Raw genomic sequence first — 17,084 nt, forward strand, 5'->3', positions numbered from 1 at the left:
TCAAGCTGGGAGGGGCTGCAATCCCCAGGGAAAACAGGGCTCAGTCAGGGCTTGATGTTTTAGAAAAACAAACAGCCTGAAAGTCGAGTTTGTTTTCATGGAGTCAAGTGCAAGGTTTTAAATGCCTCAGAGCTGGCTGGGAGAGGTTCCACAGAAAACACATGGATTGCATTTGGCCACAGGCAGAGTGTCATCCCAGTACTGTGTCCTGGTAAAACAGGCAAATATCCTGTGGCAATGTATGAGCTGTGACAGCTTTTCAGTTTTGGGGAGCAGTCCAGCTTTACTTCATACTGCTGAGGGCTCAGCAGGAGATTTTGGGTTGCTTTGACACCAGTTTCATGAGAATGTGCTGATTAGAGAGAGTCCAGTCAGAACTGACAGAAATAATCCCAATCTCAAAGTTAAAAAATTACAAAGACAGATTGAAGGAGGTCACTGAAGAGAAAAGGGAAGGAAACATCAGAGCCTTCAGGTGTGGAAAGGGAGACTGCCCAGAGCAAGTGAGATCCTGGTTGGAAATTTGGCAGCCTGATGATGAGAAGTCTTTCCTACCTGCTCTGTGTGCAGCCAGCTCTCAAAGAATGGCTGAAAAACAACTCTTTGAACCCCCCTCTGCACATTTGTCTCCTTTGCATGTGCTGGAAGCATCAAGCACAAGGTAAGAAACGTGGCACTGACAAATCCTGGTGGCAGCATAGCAGCTATCATGACACAACTAGCACAAGAATGAGATAAAACTGGTCAGAACACAGAAGAGCTGCTGGAGGAGGGAGGCTGTTTGTACTTCTCCCTGTGTTTGTGGATCTGCAGCATTTTTAGGCAAGAATCCCGAACTGCTCAGCATGAATGCATGAAGGCTTTAAGTGGTGGAAGGCCTTAAGACAAATATATTTATATAGATGCACACATATACACACACATATATATATGTGTGAATAGATGTAGCTAGTCATTATTTTTAAGTAGGATTTTGTACTGCTTCCTGTTGATAGCTAATTGGATTGTCTCCAAAAAAAAAAGTGAGGATTTCTGTGTGACACAGTAAAGCCAATTTAAAAACTTTTTGCCACTTGTCTCTTTCCAGCCAAAGAAAAATCACTCCTGCCTGTTCAGATGCATTGGCACTGTGCTATGCCTTACCCAGGGCAAGTAATGATCTCTGGGATTACTTCAGCAGCCTCCAAGAAGCATCATGTACCAGCTCCTCCCATTAGTACAAATGCTACCATCTTTATAAATACTTGATAAACACTCTCTTTCTTTTTTTTTTCCCTTTTTTTTTTTTTTTTTTTTTGTTTCCTGCAGCAGTGAAACGAAAACACACAAGCCTGATCCCAGCTTCTGTCCTCACTGAAGGTAATAATGAAAGGAATAACAATTAATGTGCTTATAACCCCATATATTTTGTGTTCATCACAGGGACCAACCAAAGTTCACACTTTGCTTCCCTGTGAGCAGAAAAAGAGATTGATTTGAGCTTTTAAGGTGAGACTGCTGGGCTTGGGAAAGTTTATTTTTATGACTGTTGTAGAGGAAATAATTTTTGTCTTAATCTTTACCCAACATGCATTAGGATTGTGAAATCTTTCTTTGCTGGTCTCACACCTCAGTTTACCTTTCCTACAGGCAGCTCTCAGGAATTGCCTCTGGACTGGGAGAGGTGGAGTTTATCAGCTCAGGTGATAACTGTGTTAGCTCTCTGGTGGGACTGGGGTGGGTGATTTGGTTCAATGGCAAAGGGTGAATGCTTGAAAGAGTGGAATTAAATCAGAAATGCTCCCCATGCACTAGGGCTGGGGTTGAAGCTTTTGAAATGGAGAACTTGCTCAGACATTTTACAGTTCCTGCCTCAGTGCCCTGGCTCTTCTGGTCTGACTCCTTCAGAAAAACTGAAAAAGAAAACTCTTGAGAGGCTTCATCCTCCTCAGAGGAAATGATCCATTCCTCTCAGTGATGTACTTTCAGTCCTCTTCCTTTTATATTTGTTCTTTGCAGAGTGAAAGCTGCTGGAATTCTGGAGCTGCCCTTCTCCTCTAGAAGAGATGATTTCCAGAAAAGTGCTGGTGGGGTCTCTTGTCTGCCTGGGTGTCATTGCTGTGGCTATCTGGTAAGAATTTGTTGCACAGCTGTGTCATACCTAAAACATCCTGTTTACATTCTGTGATAAAACTCACAGAACACAAAAATGAAAGCTGTGCATTTTATGGAAAGCCCCTGTTGGAGCTGTAGGAAAGAACAACTTAATATCACAATATTACACATTATTTATGTAATAGATAAAAGAGCACTGGTAGAGGGAGGAGGCCCTAAGGGAAGGAGAAAAAAAAGAGTAATTGAGTCCAAATCAGGCTGCTAACACTGCAGTGACTCACAAACAAACGCTTAAGAGTAGAATATTCCAGTTACATTTCAGCTCAGGCCTTAACAGAGGTGATTATTTGTCTCTTCAAACAGTCCAAACTCACTCCAGCATCACCAGGGACATCTTTGTAACTATCAGTCATTTGTAAATATCAGTCATTTGTAAATGCCAGTCATTTCAAACACTGAGAATTTTGTGACTGAGTATGGCTTATAGGTTTTGTGTACCTTGAACATTGTTGGAAGGGAATCTGAGATAAGGCATTTCTGTCAAGTATTAAAATAGTCATTATTTAATGATTATGAATTATCACATATTTATGATGTACTTTCACTTTGTGAATAGCTGCATTTTCCTCAGCAGCAGGAAATTGTGTTAAAATGTGAACACAGCAGATCCTATACTAATTAGTAAAGTAGACATGGAATTAGCCAGATTTACCTCTCAAAATCTTTGCCAGGTCTTTAGGAAAAATTCAAGGAAGGTTTCCTTCACCATTTCCTATCTTAAAACATTTCTTTGTTCTCACAGGGCTAGAGCTGGGAGTGGAAAAATTCACTACCTGCCCTACTACCTTCCCTGCCCGGAAATCTTGTGAGTATTTTGATTTATGTCTAATGAGTAACACAGGTCATTGTTACTATTCACTGACAGCACCAACAGTGATTTACAAGTCTCTTGTTCTTTATGTATGAAGCTGTAATTAGTCACTCTTAAAACAAAAAGCTGGCAGTGCTGTTGGGGCCTGCCTGCCCTGCAGGGCAGCTCTGGCTCTGCACAGGTTTGTTGCTTTGCTGGTTTTGGGGCACAGAGCCCAGGACTAAAGGTGAATTCAGGTTCCTTGTCAGGGTGTGATCACACACCTGCACATGCACAACTGTGCTTGAAGTGTCCACTCACAGACAGGGTCACCCAGAGCAGGGAGGTGGCACAGGAGGAGCTGGGCACAGTCAGGAGTGATCCCAGCTCTCACCAGGCTCCTGTTCTTCCCTCTGTGGTCTGTGCTCTCCCCCACTCCATGAATGTGTTTGTGCTGGCAGCACCTGAGCTCTGGACCTGAACAAATGAAGGGGAGCTGCCTCTGAGCTTCTCTGCACGCTGCAAACTGATGGACCTGACCTGGCCTGGGAGCCAGGAGCTCTCCCAGAGCTGCACAGGAGAGAATTCACACTGTGCATGGCCCCAGTCACCTCCTCACTGCCACATTGCACCAGAGCTGGGACATGGCAAGCCATGGCTTTTCCCATGACCTACTGTTCTTGTCAAAACAAAACCAAACCATGCCAACAGAAGGAAAAAAAAAAAAGTGTTTCATGGAGGTATTTCTGATTATTCCAGCCCATTCCAAACCATTGTGTCTGGTCAGGTGCTTATTTCTCAGAATGCTGTTGGAAATGTCATCATTTCAGGTAGTTCAGCCCTCCAGGTGAGCAGGAACAGTTTTGCAGGGCATGGAGCACATACATGACCATTGCTGAGAGTCCCACGTGGATTTTGACCCCTAAACTCTGATTTCCCCCCCAGACTGGGATCTCTCTGTCCTCACTGTGCTATGTGCTCTGTCCCAAAGCTGTCCCTTGCCTGACAGCCCTGGAGGTGTGTGCAGGTGGTGCCTAACCCTGGGTCAGGCAGGGCAGGATTTGGAGCTGGATTTGGACAGCTGCCAGTGCAGCAGCAGGTTCTGAAGCCAAACTTGGTTGATATTTTAAGAAAAGTTTAACAATCCCTTTCTTTTCCCACCCCATCATGCAGCTCCATGAAACTCCAATATACAGAAGAGAAGCTAATCCAGCTTTTCCCCCAGTAAGTACTGGCTTTTTGTCTCCTGACCTTTAAACTACTATTCCTCTCTTCCAGGCATATTCATGTATTATTCAATGAACATTTTCTTCCTTTTTACAGATTATTTTATCAGCAGCCAAGAGTGCTGGTGCCAAAGTAAGTTTCTTTGTTTGAACTTTGTTTCTGCTGAGTTTGGTTTGGGCACTTTGCAGCCCAGTTCCAGAGTCCTGGGGCACTGAGCAGGACTTTGTTCCATGAGAATCCAACCACAGGGTGTGTCAGCAGCTGCCTGTGCTGCTCTAGAGTTGGGTTTGTCACTGTACACTTATTAACACACTTACTGTTAATTCCCAATTATTACATTAGCACACATGGAGCAAGAGTTTTTGTGGTCAGGAACTCTTTTTGAGATGGGAAATCTGCAAACTGTAAGTGGGAAATACCTTCTGGAGCTGGAACCAGCTGTGGGAGAGCTCTGAGCCCATTTCAGGGCAAAATGAAGCAGGTGCTGTGTGACCTTCAGCAAACACAGACAAATCTCTGAGACACAGAGCAGGGAGTCTAAGGGGAGATTTGGGACAGCAGCTCTAAGGAGTGGCTTGGACAAACTCTCTGTGCAGCTCAGGCTCCCTTGGCCCTGCTTCTGTGGCCTGACTTTTATCTGGAGCAGTTCACCTTCAACAACCACATTCTTTTGCATGTTAACAAACACACCCTGCTGGTACACACAAACACACACATACATATAAATGTATCATTTCCCCCAGATATTCAGGGTGTGCTCACCCTGAATATTATTTCTTCCATGCTGGAATAAATTTCTGTGCTAAATCAGCTGGTATATACTGGGCTAAATGAGGGGAGCACCTTGAAGCTTTCCATGCTCTGTGTCTTCTGGAGGGAGTTCACTGGCACTGAGAGCATGACCATGACAATGACTCATTAGGAAAGCCCTTTAAAATGAAATTTAAAAACCTTAGAGAAGTGAACATACATGTTTCCTTCCCCCTACCAAAAAAAAAAGAAAAAAGATAATCAACCCAGAAACAGAGCAGATCATTTAGCACATTTCCCCCAGCCCAAATTCTTCTTCCTGTATAATTTAATCTTTCAATCACATGCATTGCTGTAGGAAGGAGTCAAACTGTTTTATTCTTGTATCCTCTCAGACTGGAAGATTAGATGTGGGTTGGAGGATGTGATTGGAGCACCAGGCTGCTCCCCAGAGCTCCCCCAGTTTGATTCTGGTGCTGTTTTACCTTGGAACTGTGTCAGGTGGGAGCCTGGCAGCCCCCAAGTGTGGCCACGTGCTGTGTGTGACAAATTCCATTAGCAGAGAGCTCCAGCTCCTGGTCTGGAGCTGGGGTGAATTCCACCAGAAATGACATCTCCTTTTAAAATCAAAAATGGAAGAATGAAACACTGAAAACAAAGCAGCAAATTGAAGCAGCATTGCAGAGTTGTAATAGGGCACAATCAGACTCTGCTGCATTTATATTCAGTATTTCCACTTCCCTCACAGGAGATTAAGGATTTTTTTCTAACTTTGTTACACATTTGAATGCTGGCTCACATACAGAATTTTAAATTATATCTGAATGTGCTGGAGCTATATATAAATACTGGAAAAATAAGCTGTCATGCTGCAAGCTGTGTTTTAATAACACAGCAATAGGGTATATTTTTATAGTAATTTTCATATTATTATTATTACTTGTATTTTAATCTGCATTTAGCAATCTGCATCAGGCTAATAGAAAAGCTTCTCATTTTGAGAGTTCAGTGGTCATTAAACTCTCCTCTGCAGAAAAGTCCTTAAATGAGATTTTAGCAGATCCTCAGGTTTTTGCTGATGTGCTGAAGTGCTTAATTTCAGCTCAGGAATGGAAATGTCCATGCTCTGTAACCTCAAGTAAGAGTGCAGGGAGAAAATATCTGAGGCTAATCCCCTCCATGGCGAATTAATGCTGACTCACACACTCTTCCAGCTGCTTTTTTGGTGTTTCTTCCCCATTTACTGGCCTGGAAACCAGCAGGAGCAGTTACATTTCATTAACATTTCAGGTTTTTTGCCCCTTCAGGCGCCAGGATGTGCTGACAGTGACACCATGGCTGGCCCCCATCGTCTGGGAAGGGACCTTCGACCCCAAGATCCTGGACAGTGCCTACAGACCCCTGAACCTCACCATAGGAGTGACAGCCTTTGCTGTTGGCAAGTAAGGGAAGCACCCAGTGGACACAGTTTCCTCTGTGGAAATAGGATTTTGACTTTCCTTATTCTGAAATTTGTCCCAATTTATAGGGGGGTTTGTGGCCATGTAGTGTGTCTGTAATCACACAAGCCCATGGGATAACAACACTGAGGTGTGGACAGTGTTTTTTAAGAATTAGCAAGTGGCTTGGTTATTAGAGCTGATCAAAATGGGGATAATCCACTTATTCCTCATCCTGTTGCATGTGCAGTGTGTGGATTCTTGCAGTGATGATCAGTGAACTCTCCTCACTCCTTGCCTTGCATTCACTAACGTGCCTTTCATAATCCACCACTTGGAATCCCAGAATGGTTTGGGTTGGAAGGGATCTTAAAATTCATCTCCTTCCACCCCCTGCAACCTTCCACTAGACCAGGTTGCATCAACCTTACCTTGGACACTTCCAGGGATGAGGCAGCTTCTCCAGAGCTTCCCCACCCTCACAGGGAAGAATTCCCTTCTAATATCTGATCTAACCCTGCCCTCCTTCAGCTGAACGCTGTCCCCATGTTGCTCCTTGCCCTTACAGCAGGTCCCTCCCATCCCCTCTGTGCAGGTACACGAGGTTCGTGCGTCGCTTCCTGGAGTCAGCAGAGCAGCACTTCATGCAGGGCTACCAGGTGAACTATTACATCTTCACAGACAGCCCTGGCAGCATCGTGCCAGCCCGGCTGCAGCGGGGGCGCAGGCTGCTGGCCCTGCCCGTGCCCAGCTTCTCCAGCTGGCAGGAGATCTCCATGCGCAGGATGGAGACCATCAGCCGCCACCTGGCCCGCCTGCGCCCCGCAGAGCTGCACTACCTCTTCTGCCTGGACATTGACATGGTGTTCCACAACCCCTGGGGCCCCGAGACCCTGGGGGACATGGTGGCAGCCATCCACCCCGGCTACTTCACGGTGCCACGAGAGCAGTTCCCCTACGAGAGGAGGAGCTCCTCTGCTGCCTTCATCCCCGAGGGAGAAGGGGATTTCTACTACGGAGGGGCCGTGTTTGGAGGCTTGGTCAGCAAAGTTTATGAGTTCACCAAGACCTGCCACATGACCATCCTGGCTGACAAAGCCAACGGGATCATGGCAGCCTGGCAGGAGGAGAGTCACCTCAACAGGCACTTCCTGACACACAAACCCTCCAAGCTGCTTTCTCCAGAGTATATTTGGGATGACAGGAAGCCAAAGCCCCCCGAAATCCGCCTCGTACGTTTTTCCACGGTGGAGAAGAACTACAAAGAGATCCGAAATTGATCGTCTGATCCCTGCAGAGAGATCCTCCGTGCAAGCAAACCCACCAAAATTAGTTCCTGCAGAATGTGCCCCCCATTAGTTTTTGTTTGTGTTAGGAGCAAACTGGGAAGGAAATGTGTGGATAGTTCCTCTGGAGAAGATTCTAAAAGCATTTTAGAAGCAGCAGACAAAGTGCAGGTGAGACTGAAAAGGATTCTGGATTCCCACTCTTTGTAAACTCATCGTGCACACAAAAAAAGCATCCTAAAGACCAGTTATCCAATGCATGGCTGTAGTTCCCTTTGCCTGAGTGTTTTCCTGAGGCCTGGTGGAAACTTAACAAGATCAAAATGATTTTTGACATTCCTGTGGAGAAGACCTTGGGTTTTGGTAAAGACCTTTTCAGTTAAAAAAGAAAAAAACATTGCTGGAAAATAAATTTTCCTGCATTGTGATTTAAACTAACATCTTTTGTCAGAATCAGGAGGAAACTTGCACAGATCATGTTTTCCCTGTCTGGTGTGCAGCAGGATTTCTTGGACCTTCTCAGCAGAGAGCTGGTGCCAGGCATTGCCAGTAAGAGCCCTGGCCTGCAGGACAAACAATGTGAACTCAGCTAGCAGTTATCTCCCAAATTCCAGCCTGTGCTTTGGAGACCCAAGTTTATTCAGAACTGGCAAAGCTCAGAACAGACAACTTCTTCAGGTTTATTTCAATCACAGATGTGCTCTGAACCTTTTCCCTGGGTCACATGTCTCTGTGGATCATGTAATCTTTTCCAACACAGAAAATCTGCTTTTGAGATGTTCATGTTCCTCTCCATTGCTTCAGCCCTTTCCAATTTTTCTGAGCTCTGTGAAATAAACTGGCGAGAAGCTGCTGGAGCTGACAGCACGAGCTGATGCCTTTCCAGCAAGCAGGATGATTTCACTCTGAAATGAAATGCTCTGGTGAAGCTGGGAGCTCAGCACAGAGCTGGAAGTGGGCTGGGATTAACATTTTCTCTCCTTGGATGTGCTGAGGAGCTGGAGCAGGAGTTTAGAGGCTGACAGCTCCCTTAGGAGAGCAGCCAGGGCTGTGGAGGTCACAGCTCAGGGGTGCCTGTGCCACCTCCATTGTCACAGCAGGGCTGCCACCAACATCATCCCCCTGTGCTAGCCAAGGGCTGGGCACGTCAGTCCCTGTTCACTCAGAGGGAGCAGCAGTGCTCAGCAGGGAGAGGAGGAGCAGGGTGAAAGGGTGAACAGCCTGTTTCTAAGGGAACAGTTTAGGGAAAGGAAAAAAAAATAAAAATAAAGAAAAGAGGGGAAAAAAGCTCATTTGGCAGAGAGAGGAAAAATAGGGAAGAGGTGGCTGACTGTTCCTGCTTCTCCTCACATGAGAAAATTGCTGTATGGCAGTGAATCAAGTATTCAAAGCTTTAGGGCCCCACCACTGATTGCAGATGACTGAACGAGCCATTTCAGTCCTGTGAGCAGGCTGGAAATGGCACTTGCCACTGTCATTGCAGGCATTTCATCTTCCAGAAGACTAATTAGAAAAGCTTTCACGCACCCATAATACAGATAAGGTACCTGAAATACCTCCAGCCAAAAAGCCCCAGTGGCAGCAGGGTTGGCTGATTTGTGCTTAATCCAGCAAAGGGTCTTTATTACATTTTCTCCAGACTGTTTTTAGTGATGTGGTGCAGGGTATAGATGCCCCTTTACATAACTAAACCACAATTGAAACCCCTGCCATGAATGTTGGGCAACCAAGCACCTAAGCCAAAATAGTGAGGAAAAACATTTATCCATATATTTCCAGAAAGATACATTTCCAACCAGCCCAGGATTAATACTGTCTGTTTCTTATTTGTTAAAGAGTTAGTGCCTCAAGGCCATGCTGAAACCGGGTTCTCATTATGCTAATTATATATTCATGCATATGGATTCTTTACCAGGCAGAAGGAGCTGTTCAGTCTGCTCTGCACAGGACAAGACTGATAATTTTATCTCCTGGTGCCAGTATGTGGCTGGGCTGGGCTAGACCTCGTAGAAAAGTGTTCAGATTCCAAGAAAAAATATGAAGTTCCATAGCAGCCAGAAATCCATAGATCAGCTGTGCCAATGGCCAGTTCCCCTTATGCCTTAATTCTGCTGGAAATTGCTCTGGGTTTGCAGCCATAGGGCTTAATTGTGCCACATTAATTATTGAATTCCTGTGCAGATTCTCATAAATCCTCAGTGAGAGGAAGTTCTGCAGCACAGATGATGGGTGGCAGAGGGTGGTCTGTGTTTCTAGGGTACCTGTTTGGAAAAAAATTGTGAAGGGCTTGATCTGAGCTCTGCATCTGAGCTGCCTTTTGGTCAAATCCTCAGCCCTCTGATTGACACCATAATGGCCTGGTTTGTGCTGTGCCAAACATGTTTATTTTCCTGGCAGGCCTGCAGCTTGTCTCCAGGGGAATGGCTTGTGTTGTGTGACACAGTTCTGCTCCACGGGGCTGTGGTTTGAAGCAGTACCTACAAACTCCCTGTGTCTCCAGGGAGCAGGAGAATGTCTGCAGAAAAAAAAAAAAACCCATAGAGCTGTGTGGGAGATGCTCCCTGAATCAGCTTGTGCCCTCCTCTAATTAATGAGTGGCTGGACTCTGTTGTCATCTCCTGCTGATTAATCCCCTTCCCCCAGCAGCAGCAGCAGCAGTGAGCTTTCCTTCTCCCAATGTGGATTGTGCAGCCTGAGGCTTGTGTGCACTGTGGGAGCCTCACCAGGACCTGCTCTCTGCTGTGCATTCCCCACCCACGCCCTGTGCACGTGGGGAAACTGAGGCACACGTTAGGAAGGCAGAGCAGTGTCACTCTTGCCTTCCTCCACTCACCAGGAGGGACAATGTTGTCTTACGTGTTCTTGTGCCAAAGGAATTTGGACTTAGGAATTCAGGGAAGTGCATGAAAACTGAATCAGCACAGGTAAATAAACCCCACTGCCTGGGGATGTGATTGTGCTCTCAAGGTATTTCCCACTCAAGCCTTAACCCAGCCTCACACCAGCAGCTTGTTGCCCTCCCAAGGGCCCCTTTTTCCTTCCATCCCTTTCTGCTCAGCTGGAACAGACTCATCATTCATTGTCCCTCTAATTTAAGCACCCATCTGACAGGCTGGTTCTTTCCTTCTCCCTGCTGCTGTCTTGCTCAGTGCAGCCACCCCCAGAGGGCAAATTTCTCTGTGTGGTGTGAAACAGAAACTTCCAGAACTGAATATGATTTAAAAAGGGCCAGACTGTGATCCTCTCATTCTCCCCACTGATAGGACAGGAATTATTGCCCCTTAGCCACATTAGGATTCTTTTCCACTCCTGTTTGGATTTCCCATAACCCTCCCATAGGTGATGTTCCCAGTTTGACCAGAAATGTCATTTTGTACCACATGGCACCACTTATCAAAGGACTGGCTTAGTCAAACTTTCTGTGGGTGAGATCTGTGGCTGTGGGGCACGGAAATGAGATGATCTTTGAGCAGAGGGAGATGAGGAGGGGTAAGAACATGAGCTACACGTTCCCTGCACAAAACCAGCTTGTGGAAAAGCCACGTGCATCTGGCTGGCTTCATGCAGCTGAAGCAGAATGGTGGTGAAAAGGGTGGGAGCTCCCTGCCAGAGCTGCTGGGTTCATCCCCCTGCCCTTTGTCTCACCTGTTCAGCTTTTGGAGGGAGGGACTGTCTCTGCCTCTTGTTCTGTGTTTGCACAGGCCCAGTCTGGGTCACTCAGTGGGATTTCTCTAATCTCAAAGGGCAGCTCTAAGCACCGAGGTTATTATTTTCTCACTTCAATCCCACCTGCTCTGCTTCACCTCCTGTGCCAGCAATTCCCCATGGGAGCCCAGGAGTGACACATACAGAGCAACAGCTGCTGTCCAGGTGGAGTGACAGTGACAGTGACAGTGACAGGCCATTCTGGGGACAGCAGGAACCGGAGAAGGAGTTACAGGAGTGGGTTGGGTTGAATTTACTCGCAGTAGATCCCCAACCCTGGAGTTGTGCTCCACACAATCTAATGATTTAGGGAAGCATCACTAGCAAAACACATCTGAAGAGTGACATTTGAATGTCTGCCTGCCCACCAGACTCCCTCCTTTCTCCACGAGTGTTGCTGTACTGACGTGACTTTTCCTGTGCTATATTTAGATTAAACATAAATCCACCAAATGTCGCTGTTTTGCGTAAAACTAGTGTAAAACCTTAGGAGCAGAAAGGCAGTTTTAACCACAAATCTCTACTGCTTGTATGCCCACCTCATCCCCCTTTAGCCAATTTAAAGCGAGCCAGATGAGTACAAATTACATTTTAAAAGTGCTTCATTCTGGTGTGGTTTTTAGCGAGTTTTGCCAGCAGCAAATTACATAGTTCTAGACCTTTTGAAGTACGTGTTTTTCTCACTGTTGAGCACTGACACCGTTACTATAATTAGAATGATGTTTGCTCTGTAGCAGCATCTAGTGCCAGAGCCAGAGCCCTGGCAGCACCTTTTCCTTTCCTGGCTGCGCTCCCCACCCGGAGCTGCTGGTTCAGCTGGCCCGGGGCCACCGAGGAGCGGGACAGTCAGGTGCGATGGGCTGTGCCTTGTCGCTCATCCCCGCTGTGACCCTGGAGAAGCGGGGGCGGCTGCTGGGGCCACCGCGGGGTGTTGGTGCCCAGGAGCAGCGGCTGGGAGCGCTCGGCCATGGATTGACGCAGCCTTCCCCCGGCTCCTTCTTCTGCTGCCATCGCTGTAATGGCTCATGTCATCGGCCTCACGATGACAAACGATGGGGACAGCATCCTCTCTGTTTCCAGGGCAACCCCGCTCCGCAGACACCGTGCGCCCGCAGCTCCAGCAGCGCTGCCCGGGGGACGCCCCGAGCCCCGGTTCGATGGGGGCTGAGCCGAGATGAGCGGCCGGGGGTCCGTGTGGTGCCCCGGCTCCCCGCCCTGGAGGGGGACAGCCGGGGGGTCTCTTTTAGCCCCAAGCTCTTCCCCTGTTTGTACTCGCGCTGACCCCCACCCCGCGGGGTCCGCACGGGTCTCAGTCATCCACAGCTCCCGCTCCCGGGGAGAAAACACCCAAAAAGCGAAGAGACACCCCGGGTACCCCTGGAGCGCTGCCCGTGCGTGCGCCACAGAGTTACCCACGGCCGCCCCCGCCGCAGACGCGCACCCACCGTGCCGGAGCGGGGCCGGGGGCCGGGCGGAGCGGGAGCCGCCGCCTCCCTGCCGGCAGCGCCGCCCGCCCGGTCCCGCCCCGCGCTCGGCTCTGGGGCCGCGCTGGGCGCTCCGCGCTGGCGGCTCGGCGGGGGCGGCTCGGCGGGGGCCCATGGCCGGCGCGGAGCATCGCCCCGGCCCCCGGGCAGCGCGGCGGGGCCGTGAGAGCGTGAGCGCGGCCCCGGCACCCGCGGCGCTGGGGCTATGAGCGGGGCACGATGATGATCGACAGCCAGGTGAGTGCGCGGGGTTTGTCCCCCCGCTTTGCCCGGGCTCGGTCCCCTCCTGAACCCTCGCTAGACGCGGCTCAGGGCGGCCCACGCGTGTCCGCGGCGGTGAGCGGTGGGTGCGCGGTGCGAGGTGCCGGGGGGCTCTGGCGGGGCTCCCTGAGGGTCTGGAGATCTGGAGCTGCAGGTGTCCGTCTCTTGCTGCCTATTGGGACCGGGGTCACTGTACCTGCCAGCAGCCCGGGCCCCTGGACTGCAGCGGGGGCTTTACCGGAGGAAAAGCAGCACCTTTGCCGAGGAAGTGGGGGGAAGTCTGTTTTTCGGTGTTTTTCCCTCCGCGTTTTTGCTTTCTGTTTGTATAATGGTCGGCGCGGCTGGGAGAAGGGGAGCTGAAGGGTGGGAAGGGCAGGGACGCAGTTTGGGACGGGGTCTGAGGCGCTGCGGTGCTGCAGCAGCCGCTGTGCTGCGATGCTGTGCAGGCGCTGCCGCCTGCCGTGCCGAGCCAGCGCCAGCTCCCCTGGCGCTGCTCAGGCCGAGGGGCATCGGCAGGACCCCTCTCTCTGTCTGGTGTGTTTAAGAAGCCAAAGAAGCTAAACCGAGCCGAGGTGGGCTAAAGCTCAGCACTCCCAAACCCACTGGTGCTTTTGGGGTAAGAGAGGATGGAGCAAAGGTGTGAAATTTGGGGGTGACACCAGAATGTGACTGGGTTTGGTCCTGATGCTCCTCTGACTTTCCCTTCCTCTTCTGATGTTCCTCTCCTGATCCCATCCCTGGAAGGGGGGGCTGTGCTGCTGCCCCTGTGGGGGGGCTGGGAAGGTAAGTGGGCAGCAATGGTTCCTTGGAGACCAGGAATGAATAGAGGGAAGGGCTGATGCTGTGCTGGAGAAGTGGGCTGGGATCCATTTTTGGACTGGAAAATGTTCATTCCAGAGCTGCCTCCTGCACCCCGTGGGTCTGCTTGGTCTGGGCCTCGTTCACCTTGGTCCAGCCCAATAAACAAAAGCTGAATTAGCTCTCTTGGGGTCACATGTGTGAGACAGGTCCTGGTGTCACACCAGTGCATGCTGGATGGTGGCATGTCCCTTTGGGAAAGGGGATTGGCAACCAAAATACTGGAGTTTGGGTCCTGACCCTGCCTAGGGTCAAGAATGAGAGTTTTCTGTCATTATGGAGTAGGAAGATTGATCTTGCTGGGAGATCCAGAAAATTAAAGGTGTAAGGTTGTCTAGAAAAAGATGTCCAGAGCTCAGCATCCCAGGGGATGCATGTGGCATTCTATGCAATATTTTACATTAAGGTCTCAGCTTCAGTCTTCCTGTCACTTTTTTATGCTTACCCCATTTTATATATTTATTTATAGGTATATTTTCTATGGGTAAACTGAGGCATGTAGAGATATTTGTTCCAAGCCCAGGATCCCGCGTGGGTGGAGAGCAGAGGTTTAAAGTCCTGGCTCCACCTGCTGAAGAGGATGAGCCACTCTCCCTTTTAAGGGGTGCAATTCATTGAGGTCCCATTGTTTGTGGCTACCAGTTAAGAGGAATTTCCAGCTGCACCCGCAGCCGCACCCTGCCAGTTCTGAGGGCTGAACAGCTACATTTTTCATGCCTTGTAAATGTTCTTCTCCTTGGTTGCTAAGGGAAAGACCCACACAAACAACTGGTAAAAATGAGTGTTGCAAAGTAAATAAGCTGAGCAAACAAGGAGGTTTTTTTCATCCTTAAGTGCTGCAGGTGTGTTGTTCCAGGTGTCTTGACATGTGAAAGCAAAGGTTCACGTGCAAGGGTGAATTTCAGCCTTTAAAATGGAAACCAGCTCTTGAGCTGGGTCAAAAGGTGGCTTCCATCCTGAGCCAAGCTCCCAGAGCTGCAGACTCATCCCCTCTCTCCCTTTCTGGCCGTTTGGGCAGGAGAAGGGAGCAGATGGTGGATGAGCAGTCTTGGGCTGGCTGGGGGCAGGATGGAGGGAGTGAGAGTGCAGGCGAGCACGGCTGGAGCTGCTTTTGGTTTTGTCTTTCCTTTCATCTGCTCCCAGCCTCTGAAGTGGCTCCAGCAGCTCGGAGTTAACTCTTGGTGTTGCTCTGCAGGGGCAGGGGGGCGAGTTGGCAACAAGTGACAGCGAGTGAGGGTCCAGCTGGCAGCAGGGGCTGGGAGGCAGCAGGTGGAGAGATGCAAAGTCCCTCCTCGGCATGGCTCAGCTACTCCATCTGGAGCTCCCACTCACACCTGAGTCTCTGTGCCTGGGCTCATCAGGCATGAGCAGAGGATGCAGCGACTGCTGCAGGCTCCAGAATAAATCTCTGGGACGTTGTAATGATGGATCTGACATCCCCTAGCTCAGTGCAGTGTGTTATCTCTGAGCCAGTTTGCTCAGAGATGATTCTTTAAGTGAAGAAATGAGAGGCTTTTCAGGACTTTGGTTATTCTGGGCATTTTTGGGGTTGTGTTTTTCCTCTCCTCGTAGTGTTTTCACTCTGTCATTCCCTAAGTGGTGCCTGACTGCTGGACCTGCTCAGGGCAATCAGGGCTTCTAATCTCAGGTGGTGATCTCCAAAGCAATCTGCACTATCCATCAAGATGGATTTTGCTTCTGATACCTTTCCCATTGCTATAGCAACCCCTCTGACAAGGATGCCAGCACGCTTTCCAGGCAGTGTGTGCAGGGAAACTGCTTCACCTGCCACAAGCTGCCACCACTTGTGGGGCAGGGCTGGTTAAGTAGCAACTGAGCCCTGGGGGACAGAGGAGCTGCTGTCAGCTCACTCAGGCTGACCCTGCTCTCCCTGGTGTACCCACCACCTGCAGTTTCCCTGGGATATTGGGGTGATACAACACAGGTGGGGGGAGTGCACAGTGTCTAGTGCCAGGATATGGAATTTCTCTCCAAAGGAGATGCTCAGGATGATGTGAAGGGGCTCACAAGTCTTGGTGAGTGCTGGGGGCTGCTTCCCTCTTCCCCCCTCCCTTTGCCTGTAGAGAGGATGGAAGATGGGTCTCAGCTCCAGGGTGCTGATAGAGAAGGAGAGGTTTTGCCTGCTTTTGCCCCAAGTGAGCCTGTTCCTCCTCCATGTCCTTCACACTCTGCAGTCATTAGATGGCCTCCAGGATGTTCTCTGTTCTGCTCTGCCTCTCATCCTGCTATTCTGTGCTCTCTGTGCAAACCAGAGGCCATCCAGCTGTGGCTGGACAGCTGTGGGGCTGCCTTCCCACCGCCGAGATGCTGCTGGCTCGCTGCTGTGTGGGTGTGTACGGTGCCCGGGGGTTCTGCCAGGCTCTGTGCCCCTGCTGGGCCGGCCAGGGCTGTCCCGAGCCCGGCGGGGCTGTGCAGCAGATGGCACTGTTGTTTTCCCGATGAGTTATTGCCGCGGGCTCGCTTCCCCAGCGCTGGGAAGGGTCAGCGGCGATGGGAGAGGGCACAGGGCCAGCGGCCGGCTCGATGGGAAAGCCCAGCACTCCAAACTGGGCTCTGTGTGACAAACAGAGCTCGGTGTTGGGGCACTGCTCGCCCAGGAGGAGCCGTGCTTGTGTTGAGTGACATGAGCCAGCTCCATCCTCGGAGATCCCAGCTCCAACCCCGAAGCCGCCGGGTGAGACCTCAGCAAGGGCGCGTCAATCACCGCGTCCTTCCTATAAAAAGAAATCCCTGATCCCCCGCTCCCTTTTGTGCTTGTCCGCACTGTCACCAGCCAAGCCGTCCCCCAGCTGTCCCCCGGCGCTCCGTGAGCAGCAGGGACCGGTGACAGCGCGACCTTTCCATCCCCGGGAGGTGCCCGTGCCGCGGTCCCCGCTGTCACACCGGGAGCGTTTTCACAGCCCTGGCGCTCGGGGGTGCCTGTGGCAGCTGCGAGCAGCTGTTCGGGTGCTCCCAAACAAAATCCATCCCTCCCAGCTGCCGCGGGATGCTCCAGATGTTGACAGGTTTTGCTGATGGGATCGCCCGAGTCCAGCCCGCGTGAGCTGCATCTGTTTTCCTTGGGGATTTGTGTTTTTAAGTGGTTGGATTTCCTGGGGACCTCTTGGCT

At 50.1% G+C, this 17,084-nt stretch overlaps 2 protein-coding genes across 8 annotated transcripts in view; both read left to right on the forward strand.

Moving 5' to 3' along the window:
- The first annotated feature begins 591 nt into the window (after window positions 1-591).
- On the forward strand, window positions 592-8,508 carry LOC306811084 (globoside alpha-1,3-N-acetylgalactosaminyltransferase 1-like). Of its 5 annotated transcripts, XM_079324400.1 has the most exons (8): window positions 592-661; window positions 1,309-1,359; window positions 1,999-2,110; window positions 2,897-2,959; window positions 4,118-4,168; window positions 4,268-4,303; window positions 6,229-6,363; window positions 6,956-7,720. In XM_079324400.1, the coding sequence occupies exons 3-8, from the start codon at window positions 2,046-2,048 to the stop codon at window positions 7,638-7,640; spliced, it is 1,035 nt and encodes a 344-aa protein (XP_079180526.1). In that variant the 5' UTR covers window positions 592-661; window positions 1,309-1,359; window positions 1,999-2,045; the 3' UTR covers window positions 7,641-7,720. The 5 variants fall into 5 exon arrangements, with proteins under 5 accessions (XP_079180526.1, XP_079180527.1, XP_079180525.1 ...); XM_079324401.1 differs by lacking the exons at window positions 592-661; window positions 1,309-1,359 and adding an exon at window positions 1,436-1,488; XM_079324402.1 differs by lacking the exons at window positions 592-661; window positions 1,309-1,359 and adding an exon at window positions 2,458-2,509 and having other exon boundaries at window positions 1,982-2,110.
- Window positions 8,509-12,861: 4,353 nt separating this feature from the next.
- RALGDS (ral guanine nucleotide dissociation stimulator) overlaps window positions 12,862-17,084 on the forward strand; it is a 55,805-nt gene continuing 51,582 nt past the window's right edge. For all 3 annotated transcript variants that reach the window (XM_079324598.1, XM_079324599.1, XM_079324601.1), the window contains exon 1: window positions 12,862-13,072. In XM_079324598.1, coding sequence (XP_079180724.1) covers window positions 13,055-13,072 — 18 coding nt within the window. In that variant the 5' untranslated portion in view covers window positions 12,862-13,054. The remainder of the gene's footprint in view (window positions 13,073-17,084) is intronic.

Source organism: Erithacus rubecula (assembly GCF_903797595.1).
Source record: "Erithacus rubecula genome assembly, chromosome: 21".
Classification (NCBI taxonomy): domain Eukaryota; kingdom Metazoa; phylum Chordata; class Aves; order Passeriformes; family Muscicapidae; genus Erithacus; species Erithacus rubecula.

Coding starts and splice junctions, on each gene's coding strand:
- LOC306811084 (XM_079324400.1), top strand. CDS start 2,046: ATGATTTCCAGAAAAGTGCTGGTGGGGTCTCTTGTCTGCCTGGGTGTC. Junction 4,169..4,267: donor CTAATCCAGCTTTTCCCCCA/GTAAGTACTGGC, acceptor TCCTTTTTACAG/ATTATTTTATCAGCAGCCAA. Junction 6,364..6,955: donor ACAGCCTTTGCTGTTGGCAA/GTAAGGGAAGCA, acceptor CCCTCTGTGCAG/GTACACGAGGTTCGTGCGTC.